The 22,429-nt window shown below is 46.3% G+C and overlaps 1 protein-coding gene across 1 annotated transcript in view; it reads left to right on the top strand.

The window, feature by feature from the left end:
* The window catches only part of LOC115471321 (protein FAM3B-like), an 81,391-nt gene extending 59,259 nt beyond the window's left edge, over positions 1-22,132 (top strand). Inside the window, exons 4-5 of the mRNA XM_030205022.1 lie at positions 9,629-9,761; positions 21,396-22,132. Of these exons, the coding sequence (XP_030060882.1) occupies positions 9,629-9,761; positions 21,396-21,479 (217 nt within the window). The 3' untranslated portion in view covers positions 21,480-22,132. The remainder of the gene's footprint in view (positions 1-9,628; positions 9,762-21,395) is intronic.
* Positions 22,133-22,429: the final 297 nt, after the last annotated feature.

Below are 22,429 nucleotides of genomic sequence, written 5' to 3'. Positions count from 1 at the left end.
ACCAATGCAGACTTACTTGGCTCCCTGCGGCCCGACTCAGCATGGAGTGGTGGCTCTTGGACAGCATGCTGCGGCGAGGAATGCCGCTGACGCTCCCCGTTTGGTGCCTAGTGGTAACGGATGCCAGCCTGAAGGGCTGGGGCGCACATTGCAAGGGGAAGCATGCCCAGGGTCTATGGACACCCGAGGAGTCGGAGTGGTCCATCAACCGCCTAGAGTTGAAAGCGGTGTTTCAGGCGCTTCTGGCCTTTCAAGTGACCCTGGAAGGATTGGCTGTCAGAGTGATGTCGGACAACACAACAACGGTGGCCTATATAAATCGACAAGGCGGAACAAGGTGCAGAGCACTAGCTGCGCAGGCCGAACTGATTTGCCACTGGGCCGAGCTGCATCTTTAGTGTCTGTCGGCAGCTCATATTGCAGGTCAGAGCAATGTGCAGGCCGATTATCTGAGCAGGCATCAGATCGATCCAGCAGAATGGAATCTGGCAGACGAAGTATTCCTGCAGATCTGTGCCAAATGGGGCAAGCCCGTGATGGATCTAATGGTGACAAGTGCCAATACCAAAGTCCCGTGCTTCTTCAGCAGACGGAGAGATCCTCGCTCGGCGGGGTTGGATGCCTTGGCTCAACCCTGGCCTCCGGGTCTTCTTTATGTGTTTCCCCCATGGCCCTTGATAGGGCGCCTGCTCTTGCGGATTCGGCTGCACCCAGGAGAAGTGGTCCTCATTGCCCCGGATTGGCCAAGGAGACCTTGGTATGCAGACCTCCGACAGATGCTCCTGGAGGCTCCTCTGCCGTTACTTCTGGTACCGAACCTGTTGACTCAGGGACCGGTAGCCATGGAGGACGCCGGCCGCTTTGGTCTTACGGCATGGCTATTGAGAGGGCGCAATTGAGGGATAAAGGTTATTCCAATAAAGTTATTTCCACTCTCCTGCAAGCCCGCAAGCGGTCCACTTCCGTGGCTTATGCCAGGATTTGGTGCCTGTTTGAGTCTTGGTGTGCTTCCAGAGCCATTGCTCCAATACGGGCTCCTGTCTCGCCGATTCTGGACTTTTTGCAGGAAGGTGTACAAAAAGGCTTGGCCTATAATTCCCTGCGGGTGCAGGTGGCAGCATTGGCCTCCCTTCGTGGTAAGGTGGAAGGCGTGTCTTTGGCTGCTCACCCATATGTGGCACGATTTCTTAGAGGGGTGCTTCGGCTCCGACCTCCAGTGCGAGCACCCTGTCCAGCTTGGAACCTGGGGCTAGTTTTGAAAACCCTGCAGGCATCTCCTTTTGAGCCGCTTCGGCGAGCATCGGAGAAAGATTTGACACTGAAGGCCGTTTTTCTGGTGGCCATTACCGCGCCGAGACGGGTGTCAGAGCTCCAGGCGCTGTCCTGTAGAGACACGGAGTCCGGAGTCACGGTTCGGACCGTGCCTTCCTTTATGCCTAAGGTGTTTTCAGGCTTTCACCTAAACCAGCCTATTTTCTTGCCCTCTTTTTCAGAGGAAGAGTTTCCAGAATCTTTTGGGCAGCTGCACCTTTTGGATGTGCGCAGGACTCTGCTGCAGTATCTGCGAGTTACTAACTCTTTCAGGACTTCTGATCATCTGTTTGTTTTGCTATCCGGTTCTCGCAGAGGGTCTCCAGAGTCTAAAGCCACTATTGCCCGCTGGCTCAAAGAAACTATCTTTTCAGCTTATCTGCTGGCCGGCAGGGTTCCGCCTGTAGCCTTTAAGGCACATTCTACTAGAGCGATTTCTTCCTCTTGGGCTGAAACTGGAGCACTCTCTCTTCAAGAGATATGCAGTGCAGCAGCATGGGCTTCTAAGCTCTCCTTTGCCCGACATTACAGGCTGGATGTGGCTGCCAGGAGGGATGCGCGTTTTGGTGCACAAGTGCTAGCGCGTGGTGTGGCTTGTTCCCACCCTATCTAGGGATTGCTTTGTTACATCCCATACGTAATGGCTTCATCTGCTTGATGACAAGGAAGGGAAAATTAGGTTCTTACCTTGGTAATTTTCTTTCCTTTAGTCATAGCAGATGAAGCCATGAGCCCTCCCTGTATGATTGTCTGTATGCTGTGAATCTGTTTTTTCAGGTTCTATTCTAATTTCCTGAAGTTCCTTCCTTGGGAGAAAGTTGGAAAACAGTCTTCAGGATTCATGTTCAGTTTAAATTTAGGAGGATGTGTTCATTCCCTCCAGCATGTTTTTTTTGGAGGATGTGTTGATTCTCTCCAGGAGGCGCGTGTGTTCCCCTCCAGTTCTATAAATAGGAGGATGAGTTCATTCCCTCCAGTGTGTTGGGAGGATGTGTGATTCCCTCCAGGAGGCGCGTGTGTTCCCCTCCACTTATACAATAAGGAGGATGAGTTTATTCCCTCCAGGAGGATGTGCATTCCCTCCTTTATGAGTTCATGCCCTTGTGATGGGCCATCGTTCGCTGTGAGGAAAGCTCTTGTGATTCCCATTGCGGTTTGCCATACTGCTTTGGAAGCTTCAAATACTGAAGAGGCAGTGGAGCTAGCTGGCCAAGAGGGCACTGTGAAAGTTTGAGTGCTCTCTATCTCCCCTGCTGGTTGATGGACATAACCTATACGTAATGGCTTCATCTGCTATGACTAAAGGAAAGAAAATTACCAAGGTAAGAACCTAATTTTCCCTTGCAACAGGAGGGTGCAAATCAGGTGGAATCTTTAACAACTCTACAAAGTATTTCTTCAAAGTGTCCCTAGGTAACTGGAAAGACACTTCAGGGAAGGTCAAAAAACTCAAATTGAGAGTTCTCAATTTATTTTCCATCACTTCCAATCTCCTTTGTGAGGAAAATCTGTCGTGTACAACCACATTAAGCAGACTAGCATGTTCTACAGATTGTTCCAATTTCGCCACCTTTTTTGATATTTCACTAATTGTACCCTCCTGTTGTGCTTTATTCACTTCCAACTTATTAGAAATTGCAGCAGGCTGCTCTGAAGTTTTAGTTACTGACGTATCCAGCCGAACTAGTACAGCCAGATAGCATCTAGAGTTACCACCGGGGGGGGGGGGGGGGGGGCTTAATCGGCGGGGCCAAAACGCTTCCACTATTTGAAACAGTGTTAACAGTCTGGGACAGATTATCTAATTACCCAGCTCCCTTTCTGATTATTAACAGCAGATAGAGCCTCCCTGCTCTTACGGGGAACTCAGCTGTTTTCTGTCCTGAGGCAGATGCTAAAACTAATGAGCTTCCTGTAATTCTGGAATCCAGCTCAAGCTGCACACAACCCATCTGCTTCTCAGCAATCAGGGTGACACCCTGCGTCTCCTCTCGCTGGAGGTGGACTCTGCGTATTTGGGCTCAAAGAGCACTTCAAGAGTTGCTCAACTAAATCCTTCTCTGCTATCAGTTCTTGCTCTGGAGATGCTATTGGGGGAGAAGCAACAAATGATGTCATTACCTGTTCCTCGCCAAATCTAAAGGTCACTATTCAATCCTCATCCTCCTCGACCTATCCGCCGCTTTTGACACTGTCAATCACAACCTACTTCTCGACACACTGTCCTCCTTTGGGTTCCAGGGCTCTGTCCTCTCCTGGTTCTCCTCTTATCTCTCCCATCGTACCTTCAGAGTGCACTCTCATGGCTCATCCTCCTCCCCTATCCCGCTCTCTGTCGGAGTTCCCCAGGGTTCTGTCCTTGGGCCCCTTCTTTTTTCAATCTACACCTCTTCCTTAGGCTCCCTAATCTCTTCTCATGGTTTCCACTATCATCTTTATGCTGACGACACCCAGCTTTATCTCTCCACACCAGAAATCACTGCGGAAACCCAGGCCAAAGTACTGGCCTGCCTATCCGACATTGCTGCCTGGATGTCCAACCGTCACCTGAAACTAAACATGGCCAAGACAGAACTTATTGTGTTCCCACCCAAACCCACTTCTCCTCTCCCTTCACTCTCTATCTCAATTGATAACACCCTCATCGTCCCTGTCTCATCTGCCCGCAACCTTGGTGTCATCTTCGACTCCTCCCTCTCCTTCTCTGCGCATATCCAGCAGATAGCCAAGACCTGTCGCTTCTTTCTCTATAACATTAGCAAAATTCGCCTCCTCCTCTCCGAGCACACCACTGGAACTCTCATCCACTCTCTCATTACCTCTCGCCTTGACTACTGCAACCTACTCCTCACCGGCCTCCCACTTAGCCATCTATCCCCCCTTCAGTCCATCCAGAACTCGGCCGCACGTCTTATCTTCCGCCTCAACCGATATACTCATATCACCCCTCTCCTCAAGACACTTCACTGGCTTCCGATCAGATACCGCATACAGTTCAAGCTTCTCCTACTCACCTACAAATGCACTCGATCTGCAGCCCCTCCTTATCTCTCTACTCTCATCTCCCCTTATGTCCCCACCCGTAACCTCCACTCTCTTGACAAATCCCTCCTTTCAGTACCCTTCTCCACCACCGCCAACTCTAGGCTTCGCCCTTTCTGCCTCGCTTCACCCCATGCTTGGAACAAACTCCCTGAGCCCATACGCCGGGCCCCCTCCCTACCCATCTTCAAATCATTGCTCAAAGCCCACCTCTTCAATGTCGCCTTCGGCACCTAATCACTACACCTTTTCTCAGGAAATCTAAACTACCCCAACTTGACATTTCGTCCTTTAGATTGTAAGCTCTTCTGAGCAGGGACTGTCCTTATTTGTTAATTTGTACAGCGCTGCGTAACCCTAGTAGCGCTCTAGAAATGTTAAGTAGTAAGTAGTATTAAAGGCTGCTTGCACTCCAGGGGTTTAGGAGGCTTGGCTGGATAACTTATCTTCCCCCTCACAATTTTAGGGTTTCACTGATAATAAAAAGAGGTGGCTCTAGGCTAGAGGTCATCCAGGATTGTCATGGGATAAAATACTGGGGTTTGCTTCGGATAGTAAGCTTTTTGGTTTGCTCATTTCGGTAGTGGGAAAAGATAGGCTTTTTCCTGTTTTAAATTTGTCTAATATTTTTCTTCTGTATTATACTCCTGATGTCCTTTCTTGGCTCTCCTTTCTCTTTTATTTCAATTCTAAAGGAATGCCTTTTTTAAAATGTGTTATATTGTTTCATGGTGATTCCATTTCTATTCAGATTATTGGATTTGATGTAAAAGTTCAAATTCTAAATCACTAACTAAATAAATAAGTAAAAGAAGTCCAAATGCAAAGGAGCAGGTGTCAGAAAGTTCCAAAAGAATGGTCATCTTCAGAACACACAAAGGTATCAAAAGTACAAAATCTACACTGAAGCTTCCAAAGTGTGTCCTGTAAGTGCAGTCCATTCTATCCTTATGAAGCAAAAGGATGCTACTAAATGTTCTGATCTCTGTCCCTTTTGGCCCTGTGACCTTCAACACAGATAAGTTGCACATTTTTCAGAGCAGAATATATTTCTCTACTAGTAGGCAGATGTGGCATGGGCTTTCAAATTCAGACTCAGTCCTCTTCTCCATAACAACCAGTGGACCAATACACAAGGTCTACAATTCCAGTTCCACTACCATCTCTGGCTGCTTCCTGGCCCCTTCTGTAACATCTTTGCTTGCTACTGCAGCAGATGGTCAGTGAGTTTGGTAAGGGGTACTGCAAAGATTTGCCAAAATTTCAACATTTTTTGACAAAGTCAATGTTCTGTACAGAGAGAATATAGCGTAATTAACAACAAAGACTCTCTGATAAAGTTCTAAATTGCTTTAAAGGACACCTGGAGTATTGTGTTCAGTACTGGTCTCCGTATCTCAAAAAAGATATAGTAGAATTGGAAAAGGTACAGCGAAGGGCGACGAAAATGATAGTGGGGATGGGACGACTTTCCTATGAAGAGAGGCTGAGAAGGCTAGGGCTTTTCAGCTTGGAGAAGAGACGGCTGAGGGGAGATATGATAGAAGTGTATAAAATAATGAGTGGAATGGATCGGGTGGATGTGAAGCGACTGTTCACGCTATCCAAAAATACTAGGACTAGAGGGCATGAGTTGAAGCTACAGTGTGGTAAATTTAAAACGAATCGGAGAAAATTTTTCTTCACCCAACGTGTAATTAGACTCTGGAATTCATTGCCGGAGAACGTGGTACGGGCGGTTAGCTTGACAGAGTTTAAAAAGGGGTTAGATAGATTCCTAAAGGACAAGTCCATAGACCGCTATTAAATGGACTGGAAAAATTCCTCATTTTTAGGTATAACTTGTCTGGAATGTTTTTACGTTTGGGGAGCGTGCCAGGTGCCCTTGACCTGGATTGGCCACTGTCGGTGACAGGATGCTGGGCTAGATGGACCTTTGGTCTTTCCCAGTATGGCACTACTTATGTACTTATGTACTTATGTAATAGGGCAGGGCACTGCAATGCAATCAAATACTATGTCCTAGAGAAAATTTTTATATAATATAGGATCACTCAGTGTGTCTCTACTCATGTGTACTAAAAGCACCTCAGGAAAGCAAAATAGACCTTAATTTGCTTCTTTTGCTTAAGTTCGTGACCGTGTTCACACATCCTTGTAATCCTGCTTGTGAACATTTTTCTTAAAGTGATGCAGTTTCCACACCTCAAAATGTGTCCATAAAGCAAAAATATGTTTCATTACGTGACCAAAATAAAGCATTAACTAATATCCAAACTGTCTCTCATAAAATACAATGCAATGAATCACTTAGCTGTGGCAGATTAAACAGACTGGTGCAGACCACATCTTCCACCCAAGATTCTTTCAACATAGGTTGAAGGGAGTGCCATTCTCACTTCAGAAAAAACAGTACCATATCTACATTTATTTTGACTTTTGAAATCCCCAAAGCCTACAGATTCTCAGCTAATTCAGGACTTCCATACAGCAGCAGCATCGTAAGTGGGAATTCTCACTCATTATTCCTTCCTCTGTCAAGAGCAAGCTGTCTGAAAAGACAGAGAGGGAGATTTAAAAAAAATATATATATATACATTTTTTTAAAAATATGCCCCCTCTCTGTGCTCAAGGATAACTGGAGCAACAAGGTATTCCAAAAACCTGCTGCTGCTGCACCTATTGCAATTCTTTAACTCTTCATGGAGCACTGGTATTCACTCCTAGTGCTCAAGGGCCACCAATGAGTCAGGTTTATATTAATATGCATACAAATCACTATCTCTTTTTCAATCTAGTTACAATATAAAATATCAACTATCAAGTAACTACCTCACTCTTTAATGAAAATTCTATAAATTTCTTTATTGAAAACTCTCAACATTAAAATGATGTAAAATCTTATATAACTTCTAAATAATATTAACCCAATACTCCAACTCATCCTCACCATTCATTCTTCATTCAATCATGTGGGTTCAAACAACCATGGAGCTTTTTAAACATCTAATACTTCTGATATTTACTCCCTTTAGGGTATACTGCTACTCAAATACAAATAATACACTTTTTTTCTCAGCAGTAATCCCATAGGTCATTCCTTAATAAATGTCCATTATATCTCAATTGCTTTACATTAGTGTCCACTTATCTGCATTGCTTTTATTCCAGTGATTGTGATTCCCACATGTATCTCAAATAACATCTTGTCCGAATCTCAGATGACGTCTGATCCGATACAATGTTCTTGATGTGGCAATAACCACTCCGTCGTTCTCATAAATCACAGATTTATCCACTCCATTTCAAACACCATCAAAACCTACACAAGTCTGTGTTTCACTGAATGCGTTATCAGGGGTTTTAACTTTTAATTTTAGAACATCATCTTAGCCACTCTGGCAGGGCGAACTTCCAACCGGTATCAGGAGCAATGGCGCCGCTGAAATCTACAACACTGTGCATACTTATTAAGAATCCAACTCCACCCTCCTAGGCCCATTTTGTTCTGTTCCAGGCTGCACTCTTACACAGTATATATATAGTTTCAGGTTAATTAGTATTTGCACTCACCATTGCAAGTTCCAATTGTTCTACTGTTGGTTTCGGTGAGCCTGGTCGCTAGGGATTCCCACATGTGAGTATGACATGGCCTACTTGTCCTTGGAGAAAGCCAAGATACTTACCTGACAGCAGGCCTGTCATTCTCACATACCTTCCCACCTCCCTTTGTTTTTGTATAGCTAGTTTACTGTACTGCTGATCCCACGCTCTCGTGGTGAGTGGGAAGACACTCACGCATGCGCAAAAGGGGCACTGGCTTGGGCTCTTAAAGCTATATATGTTGTGAAAGTGTTCTGCACTAGGTGATGTGGATGATGTCACTCGCATATGAGTATGACATGGCCTGCTTGTCCTTGGAGAATGAAGCTTTCTTTTAAAAATATGTTATCTATATACGAAACAAAGAGTTGCCCAGAAACAATATGATCCTGAGAAGTTTCAAAAAAATTCAGATTCTGACGGGGAGTCTATTGTATTATAACCCACTCCCTACTCCCTTTCTTTAACAAATAAGAAAGCAAATGATAAAGATTTGCTAAGGGTTGCTCTGCCTGAGAAATTAATAAGACCTCTTAAGTATTTCCTGAACACAATTTCAGGAGAAAGTAATGTGCAGAGGAAAAAATAAGAATACAGAGGTTCCAGGCCTTATAGCTGTTCTCCACTGCTTTGTATTTGCAAGTGTAACCATGGTCTCACTCACTTGGCTCACCGGCACCGGCTGAACTCCTAAGGTCAGGCACCCAGGATCAGAATATACAAACAGAGTTTAGATTTTGAGTGGGGCACATGCTGGGACCGGGCTAAAGTCCCGGTAGGGTGTGGGGTTATCTCCCTCTGAATACTCTCAAATATACTCTCATTCAAAGAAAATTACCAGCAGCTATTGGGTTAAACTCCAAACTGGTTTTTAATTAACGATTACTTGAAAACGGTCCAAACTCATAAATTGATATGTACAGTCAGGGCACATAACAATTTTAGATCAGCTTCAGACACAGTCTCCTTTCATTGCCAAAATGAATATGAATAGTCAATGTACATCAGCAGCACGGTTTCTCTTTAGCTTCTGCCCGTCCCAGTTCAGGATGCCCCACTGAACACCCATTGAATGTCCTGCCAGAAGTGAAGCTCCCCCGCTCCCACTTCTACCTGGAGTGTCTTTTGCCACAAGCACTCCTTTCCATTCCCAAGTCAGGAACTCCCCGCAGACACCCTCTGCCCTGTGGCAGGGGTTTTCATTCGCTGGCTATTGCAGAAGTCCTCCCTTTAGTGTCCAAGACTTTCCCCTCGGTGCTTGGGTCTCGGCAGGGATGGGCAACCAAAGAATTCAATTTCACAGACACAATATTTTCTATCACTTCCTGGCCCTACCCAGATGGGCTGGCCCTTCCCAAATCCACCCACCAAGCTGGCAGTCCCAACCCTTGTTGCCTTAGTGACCCCCATGAAAATGCTCCCTCTCAGTGCCCAAGAGCAGGGGCATTTGTTGGGGGGAGGGGTCATGCAAAGCTAAACTTAGAGACTCCCATAAATTGTAAATTTACAGTTTGAGGTTCCATTTGGTTAAGATTGGATAGCATTTATTTTCATTGACAAAGCCTACAGTTGACTTCCATTGCATGTGCCTTATTTTGGTGCATTGTGATTACTTAAAGTGCATCTTCATAGTTGCATTGTAACTGATGGACACATTCTTGTTCATATCCAGGTTGCAAGAGGAAGCAAAAAAGGCTCTGGAGGAGTTTGGCAGTAAGGAGATACGGAATCTCCGCTTCAGGAGTAGCTGGGCCTTTCTGGCTTTAAAAGGTGGTCAACTACCCAGTAATCTCGAACGAGAAAAGGTAAGGCACCAACAAGTCAGATAGGTTGCTACCTTATTAAAAAAAAAAAAAGAAGCAAGCTATCAATTATATTCCCGAGATACAAACTGAGGAGGGGAAAATGATTTATGATGGAGAGCATTCAGCAATGTGTTCTGGAATTTTACCAGGGCCGTTACAGAGAGAATAGGCCCAAAGGGGCTGGCAGTGAAGAGTGGCATCTGAACTCGGTTTCTCTACTACTCATGGAAGCAGAGGAGCTATCCGTTTTAGTTACTGAAATTACTCCCAAAGAAATTGCTGTGAGCATAAATTGGCTACAGACAAAGCCCTGGAATTGGACAGCTTCTCAGCTTCATTTTATAAGGCTTGCAGAAACTTTGTATAGAAAGTGTGTGTGTGTGTATGTGTGTGTGTGTGGTGGTGGTGAGGGGGGTGGGGGGGGGGTCTGTTTCCTCAATCTATGGAACAAGCAAGTAATTATTAAGAACATAAGAACAACCATACTGGGTCAGACCAATGGTCCATCTAGTCCAGTATCCTGCTTCCAGCAGTGGCCAATCCAGATCACAAGTACCTGACAGAAACCCAATTAGTAGCACCATTCCATGCTACCAATCCCAGGGCAAGCAGTGGCTTAAAAGGGAAAGGACCCCATCATTTGTGACTCCTGCAACCCTATCTCCTTGCTCAATATTGATATCAAAATTTTAGCAGGGATACGTGCAAGCTGATTAACTGATTGACACCTGACTAGGCAAGAAAATTTGGAGAATCCAGAAAATATCTATAAACTTTTAGACTTGGTTTGGGTGGCCTAAAAAGAACCAATACCCCTATTGCTTTTAAACTTGAACAATGTGAAAGCAGATATGATGTGGCAGAGTTTTCTCTTTAAAGAGTTAAAGCAGAGGGGTTTGGTAATAAGTTGTGGTGGCTGCATACTATCTTCTCTGTTTACTAAGCCATGCTATCGGCTGCTGTGGGATAATGCCAACACAGCCCATTCACTTTGAATGGGCTGTGTCCAGTGGTGTTCCTTAGTCAGCTGCCACCCGGGGCGGATTGTTGCTGCACATGACATCCCCCACATGCAGTGTCGTCCCCCCTCCAGTGTATCGCCTCCCGGGTGCATTCTTCTTACCTGCTAGAGTGCTGAAAGCAGCCGTGTGGCTGTCGGCTTTGCTGGTTCCCTGCTTCCTCGGCCCCAGAATAGGAAGTAACAGCAGAGGGAGCAGGGAACCAGCGGAGCCGACAACCATGCGGCTGCTCCCTGCACCCCTCCTGCAACGTGCACCCGGGGCAGACTGCCCCCACCACCCTGTCCTCAGTATGCCGCTGGCTATGTCTACATTGCCGTATGGCTTAGTAAAAGGGGGGTATGTATGGTGGACCACAGGTGGCTATAAAGGTTAATGGGAGATTATCTAAATTTTTTACATTGGAGAGGAATACCTATGAAGGTTGTCCCCATTTCCTTTGTTCTTCCCTTTGGTCATGGAAATTTTCTTGGAGAATTAGAAATAACAGTGATGATCTGTGGGTTGCTGAGAGATGAGCGAAAAATATAAAATTAATTTATTTCCAGGTGAAGTGATGTTAAGTGGCCAACCCTAGGATTACTGATTACTTTATCTAACATCATGCAATAAATTGAGGAATAAGGGTTTCAGGATTTAAAGTAAGCTATTTGACGTCAGAAGCCCTGAATGTCTCACTCAAACAAGAGGTTCCTTCCATTTTCAGTGGGCTAAAAAGAGCCTATAGTACCTTGGTGTGCAATTGATAGCATCTGCTACTATTGTCTAAGAAGGCAATTTTTCCAAGTTAATTTAATCGCGAGACCAGCACTGAAGAAGGGGACCCCCACCAGCAAAGGTATTTGCTACTGTGGGGTGCGGCAGGGGGAGCGGTGAGGCGGTGGGGGAGCGGCGAGGCGGGGGGGGGGTGAGGCAGTGGGGCGGCAGACTAAAATGTGCCCCCCCCCCCCACCTCGGGCTCTGGCCCCCTCTCACCACGAGGTCTGGCTACGCCCCTGGTGACTTGCTCCCATGGTTGACTTTCACTTTCCCCTCATCTAAGGGCAAGAAGAGACTAGCGTTCTTTGACAAATTCCTTGCCATTCAAGCTGCCAGACTCTGGAAAGGTATTGCCAGAATGTACTGCCCTACACAATCTTATCTCACATTCTGAAAAAAGATAAAAACTTCCTTATTTAAGAAATATGTATTGTAGTTAGAATTCTGCATATCTCCAAAGCAACCATTGTAATTCTCAGAGGAATGTCCTGATCGCTATATCACTACAAAAAGCTTGAAAACCGCTTAGAACTGAACAGGTGTTAGCGGGATATAAGCCCCAAATGTAATGTAATGGATGACTGGATCTTTGGAGGCTTTTACATAACCTTGCATTAAAAAGGACACTACAGGTTTGGGAGGAGTTGAGGAATAGGCTTGGAGAGGATATGGAGCAGTGGAATAGATGGAAAGATGCTAGGCTCTATACAGCCTAGCATCCTTCTGGCAATTGCCACCGCCTTGTTGCACTGTTTCATCACCTGAGGATCTGAAGATGATGAAACAGTGTGACAAGGCACTGGCCGTAGCCAGAAGGATGCTAGGCTTGTATAGAGAGAGGCATATCCAGCAGAAGAAAGGTGTTGATGCCCCTGTTCAAGTGATTGGTGAGGCCCTACTTGAAGTACTGGGTTCAGTTTTGTAGGCCGTAACTTGCTAAGGATGTAAAAAGACTTGAAGCACTCCAGAAGAAGGTGACAAAAATGGTATGGGGCTTGCACCAAAAGATGTTTGAGAAGAAAGATTGGGAGACCTGAATATGTATACTCTAGAGGAGAGGAGGTACAGGGGAGATATGATACAAATGTTTAAATACTTGAAAGGTATTAATATAGAAACAAATATTTTCCAGAGAAGGGAAAACAGCAAAACTAAAGGACATGAATTGAGATTGTGGGGTGCTAGACTTAGGAATAATGTCAGGAAATTCTTTTTCATGGAGAGGGTGGTTGATGCCTGGAATGCCCTCCCGAGGGAGATGGTAGAGAAAAAAATAGCGACAGACTTCAAAAAGGCAAGACATGAACACAGAGGATCCCTTAATAGAAAATGAATGGTATATTAAAAAAAAAAAAAGCTTAAATGGTTGCTTGTGTGTTTGCATGTCAAGTGGCACTTAGATGGTGACTCCAGCTGTGAGGAACAAAGGCTGGTGCTGAGCAAGCTTGTACAGTCTAGGTCCTGAATATGGCAATCTAGTTTAGGATGAGTTGGAGAGGGCTTCGACGGAAACTCCAGTAATTTAGAACGTGAGGACAGTGCCGGGCAGACTTTTACAGTCTGTGTCCCACAGATGACAAGACGGATTTGGATAGGCTGGCGTGGACTTCAGTGGCAACTTCTGTAGTTGGAACCTAAGGAAAGGCCTGGGCAGACTTTTACAGTCTATATCCCAGAAATGCTGGAGACAATGATCAGTTCCATATCATCATGCTGATCAATCCATAGACTGGTGGGTTGTGTCCATCTACCAGCAGGTGGAGATAGAGAGCAATCCTTTTGCCTCCCTATATGTGGTCATGTGCTGCCAGAAACTCCTCAGTATGTTCTCTATCTCAGCAGGTGGTGGTCACACACAGCAGCAGCTCTGGCTAGGTCTCCAAGCCTAATTCTTAGGTTTTGTTGAGTACCTGGGGTTGAGGGCTCTTCTTGAGCAAGTGCAAACCTGGTGGTGCCAGGTCCCTCCTTTTCTCCCCCCTCCCGCTGGCTCCGTTAAAAAAAAAAAATTTTTTGAACGTCCTTTAAGGGCGTTTATTTCAACGTTTATATCAGCGTTTATTGCAGCTGCTCACTGGGACACCAGTTCGTTACAGCTCGGAGCGAGAAGCAGGTAAGTTTTACCTTTTGTAGTGGGCAGGGGGTTCCCCGATCGGTCTCCACGTGGCTAATGGCGTCAGAGGGCGAGGGCGCAAAGAATCACTCCCCGGACAGCGTGGGCGCGTCTAGCGGGGATGCGGGGGTTTCAAAGCCTGAATCGCCTTTTTTGGGCATCAGTTTGGAGTCCAGTCAGTGTCCCAGTTCTTCCTCCGGTGCGGCGGTTTTTCCCGCCATAAGCACCCATCCCCCGCTGCTCGCCCCCTCCATTTTGGCCGGCCACTCTGCTCGGACAGCTTCTTCTTGGGCCGCCCTTGATTCGGGCGACGGCAAGAAAGTGGCAAAAGTTAAGCGCCGTTCTTCCCGCGCGGCTCCTTCTCGGAGTTTCACACCGGACGCCATTTTGGATGCGCAGCATGTTTCTCTCCCGCTCTTGTGAGCACCGGTTGAGGGTGCGTCTAGGGCTGTGGCCCAGGCTGCAGAAGTGCACAGTTTGGGGGGTTTCTCCCCTGAGTTCATTTTGCTGCTACATCAGGCTTTTCTTATGCAAAACGCTGCCCCTGCTCCCCTGTCTGATAAAGGGGTTGAGGCCTTCGGAAGCAAATGCCCTCGGGTGGATTTCCAGGCCCTAGAGGACTCTGTCTCCTCTGATGTAGATGAGGGCAGCGTATCTGAGTTCTCCCAACGGTCCTTTGGGGATTCCTTGGAGGAGATGGATTCCCGCTCTGATGGAGCGGATGACCCCACTGCAGCGCGGATTTTTCGCTCAGAGGATTTGCCCAACCTGTTAGTGCAGGCCATGAGCATTTTGAAGATTTCCTCTCCGGAGGACGTCTCTCCCTCAGCCTCTGCTGGCTCTGCCATTATGCTGGGGACGAAGCGCCCGCCTAGAACCTTCCACGTGCATGAAGCCATGCACACCTTGATTTCGGCTCAATGGGATTTCCCAGAAGCGAGCCTTAAAGTGGCTAGGGCTATGTCCCGCCTCTATCTTCTGCCTGAAGGTGAACGGGAGGCCTTTCTTTGGCCTACCGTGGATTCTTTAATCACTGCGGTGACTAAGAAAACGTCGTTGCCGGTGAAAGGTGGCACGGCCCTAAAGGACGCCCAAGACAGAAGATTGGAGGTGGCTTTAAAGTCGTCCTTCGAGGCGGCTGCTTTAAGTTTGCAGGCCTCAGTTTGCGGCTCCTATGTGGCCAGGGCGTGCCTGACAATTGTGCAGCGGGCTTCCCCCTCGGATCCTTCCTTGAGGGCTGATTGGCCGGCCCAGGAATCGGGCTTGGCCTACTTGGCAGACTTGCTGTATGATGTCTTGAGAGCCTCGGCTAAAGGTATGGCTCAGACAGTCTCTGCACGGCACTGGCTTTGGCTGAAGCATTGGTCTGCTGACCACGCCTCTTAAGTCTCGCCTGGCTAAGTTGCCTTTTAAAGGCAAGCTGCTCTTTGGGGTCGAGCTGGACAAGATTGTGACTGATCTCGGCACGTCTAAGGGCAAGAGGTTACTGGAGGTCAGGGCTCGGGCCAGTGGTGCCCGCCCTGGTTCCTCCAAAGGATGGTTTCAGGAAGCCCGTCGGTATCGCCCGGGCAAGTCGGGCTCCTCTGCCCCCTCTTCCTTCAAAAGGAACTTCTCCCCCAAGCAGCATTCCTTTCGCAGAGACCGCCGTCCCGGAGGTGCGTCCTCCGGTCCTCCCCCAGGGTCTCGTACCCAATGACGGGGCCCTGGTCCATGGCTCAGAGCAGATTGGAGGACGCCTATCCTCGTTTCTGGGCGAGTGGACCAGGGTAACTTCAGACGCTTGGGTGCTGGAAGTCATCAGAGACGGCTACAAGCTAGAGTTCTGCCGACCCTTAAGAGACGGGTTTGTAAACTCTCCCTGCAAGTCTCCGGTCAAAGCTGTGGCAGTGCAGCAGACTTTGGACAATTTGATCCGCCTGGGTGCGGTCATACCGGTGCCAGAAGATCAGCTTGGCAAGGGACGTTACTCCATTTACTTTGTGGTACCAAAGAAAGGAGGTTCTGTGCGGCCTATCCTCGACCTCAAAGGGGTCAATCGGGCCTTGAAAGGTTGACACTTCCGAATGGAGACTCTCCGCTCTGTTATAGCGGCAGTGAAGGCAGGGGAGTTCCTGGCATCTTTGGACATCAAGGAAGCTTACTTGCGTATTCCCATCTGGCCTCCTCATCAACGCTTTCTGCGTTTTGCAGCCCTGGGCCGACACTTCCAGTTCAGAGCCCTCCCGTTCGGGTTGGCTACTGCTCCGCGGACCTTCTCCAAAGTAATGGTGGTCATCGCGGCCTTCCTACACAAGGAAGGAGTACAAGTCCATCCTTATCTGGACGACTGGTTGATCCGAGCCCCCTCTTATGCAGAGTGCGGCAGAGCTTCAGACCGGGTGATTGCTCTTTTGAGCTCCCTGGGGTGGTGCAGGGGGAGCTACTGCTCCCCCAAACAGATTTTCAGAAAAAATGGCACCTATGTACCAAAGGTGCCTTATGCTACCTAACTTTTCCTCCTGGCTGCTGCCTTCTTCAGTCCACGGCAGCCTGAAGGAACCATGAGCTTCCCTTTTCTGCCCCTCACTGACTGATTTTTTTTGTTGTTGTTACATTTGTACCCCACGCTTTCCCACTCATGGCAGGCTCAATGTGGCTTACATATTGTATACAGGTACTTATTTGTACCTGGGGCAATGGAGGGTTAAGTGACTTACCCAGAGTCACAAGAAGCTGCCTGTGCCTGAAGTGGGAATCAAACTCAGTTGCTCAGTTCCCCAGGACCAAAGTCCACCACCCTAACCACTAGGCCACTCCTCCCCGACTTGGCTGTAGCCTGCAAAAAAATGAAGGCACATGCCGGGCCATAGCACTATGCGTACCACTGCCGCCTCTGCTGATTTCCCTCCTCCACCCCCACAAATGTAACTTCCTGTTTGGAAGGGGTGGAGCTGAGGAAGGAAACTGGCAGAGGTGCCAGTGGCGTGCATAGGGCTATGGCCCCACGCACGGCTTAATTTTTGTTGCAGCCAAGTTGGGGAGGCAGCTGCGTGAACAAGGAGGTTGATATCAAAAATTTGAAGCCAGGAAGTCTCCCTTTCCCTCTCCTCCGCACAGTTATTATCCTTGTTTACCTAAAACAAAGCAAGCAAATCTAGGAGCTGCTCTATCCACGTTGTTGTGGGGTTTTTTTATCGTTGGTAGCATTTTTATTTTTAAACATGCCGGCTTGTGTAGCATACAGATGTGCACAGAGGAAGTATTGATTGGTTTTTAAACATGCCTTGTTCAGCATAGGGATGTACACAGAGGGGAGTATTGGTTTCATTGGTTAGAGTACTAATTTGTTCTTCATTTTATAGGGTTATAGGGACTCCCTGTATTCGTGCAGAGATGTTTTCACCTAATAAAGAAGCACCTTCTCATAACACGATGTCTGTTTTGGTGGCCAACAATCAGACTTACTATTTATAAGTACAATTTTTAAAAAGCATTTATTAGGTTGAAACCTGGGAGCATTTAACATATTTTTTCCTGTGTCTACATCAAAAGAAAAAGATGGCATGTGGGAACTTGCTTCTTTTGTTTTGTAGATTGCAGTGGTATATTATAAAAATGCACTTGCCTTTTTTATTATAGCTATTTCACAGAGAGCTATTAAATAATGAAGGATGGACTTCTTTCATGCAGAAGTTCTGTCCAGTCAGTCTAAATGTGTCAGCATTGTCCAGTTCAGCACACTATTAGCCACCAAGTTCATACAAAGTTAATTATGTTCAATGGAAAATAAATCTATTGGCTCAGGCTGCTTGCTACGTGAATATTCCATCACTGTTTCATTATTGCTACCAAGTATTACATATTAAGGGCATTTGCTTTAAACAATTTGTTTTAATTCATTTTTCCAGTTCCTACATGCACATGGTTTGCTTTTTAAACCCAAAGTTGAATCCTAAGGGTTGTTGAACAATTAGATAAAATCTGTGTTGTTTCTGACTAATTGTTTTGGACTGCTTCGGGTCCTACTGATATGTACATCTGCTGTCTAGAATTTTGGAAGATGGAAATGAGAAAATAAAAAATAAATTTTGGATGTACTCTGTAGAAGTTGTTGTTTACTTTTGCAATGTGTGTATGGATGCCTGTTCTGGTGTGTGCATATGATAATATTTGAATAACTGTCTACACTTATGGCTGTGATTTCTAAACATGTGGAATAATTAAAGGACAGACTTTTAAATGCCCAGTTGGATATATATGCAAATCTCAACTTTGTCAAATGTTTCAGACATGTCCATGTACTTGCTCCCATGATATAACTGAATTCCATTATTCTGTCTCACTGTATTTTCAAATGTAAGCCACATTGAACCCGAGTTTGCTTGGGATAATGTATGATATAAATGTAAAAAAAAATCCTTTATCCTCCACCTTTTAATACACTGCCTATCCAGCTGGATGGTGATGACACAAGGAAAGCAAGTTTGGTCCAGTGAAGACTAAGTCAAAATAACCTGTTCCTTAGTTGGGCTGTAGTATTACCATATTGAAAATGTGACCATACCATGCTTCTGTGGTTATGTTCCACTAATAAGTTAAAAGATTAACTGGGCCAGATCCAAGATGGCCGCATCTTACTAAGTGTCACGTCCGTCTCTCCCTCAGTCTGCTCCTCCCCTGGAGGCGATTCCCAGGGGGGAGCCCCCGCAGTCATGGGCAGCTTACCTGGTCCCTGCCCCGATGGCCGGCCATCTTGGTAGCGGGACAGGCCGGCCTGTGACCCTTTGCGGCGATGGCCGGCCTTTCCAAGACCGCGGCTAAGGGCCAGGATCCGTCGCGGCAATGGCCGGCCTTTCCGAGGCGGTGACCGGAGGCCGGCGTTCACAGTCTCCATGTTCCCATCGCCGGCTATGGAGTCCGCGCCCAGACTGACAAGGAAGATGGCGCCAAAATGCAGGAGCCGGCGTCTTCCCCACATCCTGAGCGCGGGAACCAGAAATTGTGCCCTGGAGGACCCAGATTGGGACGATGGAGCGGAGGCTCTGCCTGCGGACCAGGGTTGAACCAATCTGGGAGATTCCCTAGGCAACGTCGTCCAAAGTGGCCGCCCCCGTCAGCTGGGGTTCTGCTGCTGATAGCTGACAGTATTTAAGGAGCAGGTTCCTGGCAGGACGTTGCTTCAGCTTCTGTTTCCAGAGGTTCCAGCCTTTGTGTGCAGTCTTTTGTTTTTGTGGCTTTCCCTGACGCTCTGTCTTGACCATTTGCCTGTTCCTGGACTTCTCTGCTTGCCGCCCGCCTTGACCTTTTCCCTGTTCCTGGACTACTCTGTTTGCCGCCGGCTTTGATCTTCAGCCTGTTCCTGGACTGTTCTGCTCCCACCTGCCTGGACCCGCCGCACGGCTGCTGTTCGTGATTCTGGTCCCTCGGTGCCTGGTCAGTCCGTCAACCCCCAGGTTCCGGAAGCCTCGCTGGCCGCCTGGAGCTGGGGGCTCAACTCCTGGTGAACGGCGGTCGCCGCGGGTGAAGACTAGGGGTTGCTCGGCTGTCCTTTGGGGAAGACGACTGTCCCCTGCGGGACCCAAGGGCTCACAAGGTCATCAAACAGGACAGGAAGCCAAAGCCATGAGCTCGCCGACGCAACCTGATCTACGGGATCTGGCAAAGATCCTACAGCAGCAGCAAAAGGGCCCCATAATGTTTCTTGACTTGAAATCATATTCAAGGAACAGTAACATCTAGTGGACGTCTCAGCTCACTGCTTTGTGGTGTTTATTAAGTAATGCACCTGGGTGGGGGGGAGTCTCTTTTACTAAGCTTGCTAAACTGGAAGTACCGCTGGGCTACTGCAGCAGCATGGCGGTAGTTCCCACCCCCAGCATGTGCCATTTCTGGTGCTACAAAAAATGTTTATTTTTGTAGTGTGAGTGTTTACCTGGCGGTATTCACTGCCTGGTTACCGCCGGGTTAACACGGGAGCCCTTACCGCCACCTCAATGGGTGGTGGTAAGTGCTTCCTCTGAAATGGCTGCACGGCCATTTCTTAAAAAAAAAAACCCAAAACAGCCTTTTACCTGCTGCGGTAAAAGGGGGCCTCAGTGCGCATCAAAAACAGCCCCCTTGGGCCTCGGCTTAGTAAAAGGACCCAAAAAAACGGTGTGCTTACTCTTAAAAGTCAATATGCACCACTGTTCAGAATCATTTCTTTTCAAATCTGAGACCCAGAAAGCTGTCCCTAACAAACATGAACCCTCTCATAAAAGTGCCTTTCTATCTAATCCTGACTCTGCACTGTCATATAGATTGGTATGGTTAGTAGGTGGTGTCTGTCACTTGATGTGGTTAGTAGGTGGTGTCTGTCAAAATAGTGGGAAAGGAAAATAAATTCTTTTTTTTTAAATTTTTTTAATTGACTGGTTCAAACAGCAGGCTCCCCAGAACAATTTCTGGCCATCAAAAAAGTGCTGGAAGTAGAATTTATTTATTTGTGACATTTATATCCCACATTATCCCAAACATAAACAGTGTAAGGGCGACTAAAATGATAGCGGGGATGGGACGACTTCCCTATGAAGAAAGACTAAGGAGGCTAGGGCTTTTCAGCTTGGAGAAGAGACGGCTGAGGGGAGACATGATAGAGGTATATAAAATAATAAGTGGAGTGGAACAGGTGGATGTGAAGCGTCTGTTCACGCTTTCCAAAAATACTAGGACTAGGGAGCATGCAATGAAACTACAGTGTAGTAAATTTAAAACAAATTGGAGAAACTTTTTTTTCACCCAACGCGTAATTAAACTCTGGAATTCGTTGCCGGATAACGTGGTGAAGGCGGTTAGCTTGGCAGAGTTTAAAAGGGGGTTAGACTGTTTCCTAAAGGACAAGTCCATAAACCGCTACTAAATGGACTTGGGAAAAATCCACAATTCCGGGAATAACATGTATAGAATGTTTGTCCGTTTGGGAAGCTTGCCAGGTGCCCTTGGCCTGGATTGGCCGCTGTCGTGGACAGGATGCTGGGCTCGATGGACCCTTGGTCTTTTCCCAGTGTGGCATTACTTATGTACTTATGTATGTACTTATGTACTTCAATGTGGCTTACAATAAACAGTATAGGATCCATAACAAACAATAATGCATAAGAAAGTAATTTGCTGTAAGAATCCAATTTTACAATATAGTATCATAAACATACTGCGATAACTATGGATGTTTAACATTTATAAAATCTATTATGAACGAGAAATTGTACATGAAGCAAAGAGAAAGTTAATGGTAAACAGAGTAATAACCAATTCAAGTAATAATTAGTTGTTTGAGATATCGTTGTTCTTTGTGAGGGTTCATTTGAATAGGAATGATTTGAGGATTTTGCAGAATCTAGTATATTCCTGTATATTTCTTATTTTGGGTGGTAAGGAGTGCCACCATTTGGTTCCTAGGTAAGTGAAGTCTGCTGAGTGGACAGTTTTGTAGATCACTTTTCTGCAATTTGGAAGGTGTACTCTGAGATAGTTTCTTGCCTCATATTTAGTGTTTGGTTGAGGTAAGTTTATTAATGGAACCATATAGTATAGGGAAAGAGTCTAGACAGGACAGAGGGAACTATGTTTAGCAGAACAAAAAATTAGATGTCACCAGCCATAGCTAGGTCATGAAGAGGAACCAGGGCTGTGATAATGATATTGGTTCCCTTGTGCACCATACTATAGACTGAATCGATCCATAGAACATTTGCTCTTCAACATCTCTCTTCAATATTCTTTTGACAGATCAACCATTCTGATGACAGCAGAAACCCGTACAGTGGCTGGCCAGCAGAAATACAGATTGACGGCTGTATCCCCAAGCCTTAGAACTAAGGAATCAGTCTTCATCCTTTGCTGATTTCCATGGATGTTTGTAGGAAATCACATTAAAACAAGACTTAATCAACACTGGCAAAGAGGAAGAGTTGCAAATATACACTCCCGCATGGATATTCACAGAGCTGGTGTTAGACATGCTGGTGCCCAGGGTAGAAATTTGCAAGGGAAGCCACAAAGCTTTGTGGGCAAGCTTGTGGTTCCTTTTAGCATTGGGGCCCAGGGCAAGTGCCCTATTTTCACCTCTTTCATGTCAGCATTGGATATTCTAGCACTTTTCAACTTTGTTGAAGATAATCTCAGATTGAGGTCATTTTCAATAAGTTAGGTACCAGGACAATGTCCCACTTTAACCCTATAACATTTTGCCTGATCAGACAATTTACACTGAAATAATCAGACAGATGGTTGAATTGAAGTACTGCTATGGTGAATTCAGCCTTGTTTGAAAAGTGATAAATATTAAGCATATTTAAGTATTTCTTTTTGTGCAATTTTTATACCGCATGTTATGGTTACTCTGATAATTGCAGATCTGAACAGAAAGTGACCAGTTTCACTCTGCTGCATCAGATATGGAAGGTGTCTCTACTCTAGGCTGAAGCAGTGGTTTGCATCTGGGGTATTGTGAGTTGTGATTTACATATATATACAGTGGGGGAAATAAGTATTTGATCCCTTGCTGATTTTGTAAGTTTGCCCACTGACAAAGACATGAGCAGCCCATAATTGAAGGGTAGGTTATTGGTAACAGTGAGAGATAGCACATCACAAATTAAATCCGGAAAATCACATTGTGGAAAGTATATGAATTTATTTGCATTCTGCAGAGGGAAATAAGTATTTGATCCCTCTGGCAAACAAGACCTAATACTTGGTGGCAAAACCCTTGTTGGCAAGCACAGCGGTCAGACGTCTTCTGTAGTTGATGATGAGGTTTG

Source organism: Microcaecilia unicolor, chromosome 5 (assembly GCF_901765095.1).
Source record: "Microcaecilia unicolor chromosome 5, aMicUni1.1, whole genome shotgun sequence".
Taxonomy (NCBI): Eukaryota; Metazoa; Chordata; class Amphibia; order Gymnophiona; family Siphonopidae; genus Microcaecilia; species Microcaecilia unicolor.
This window is presented reverse-complemented; position numbering and strand designations above follow the sequence as displayed.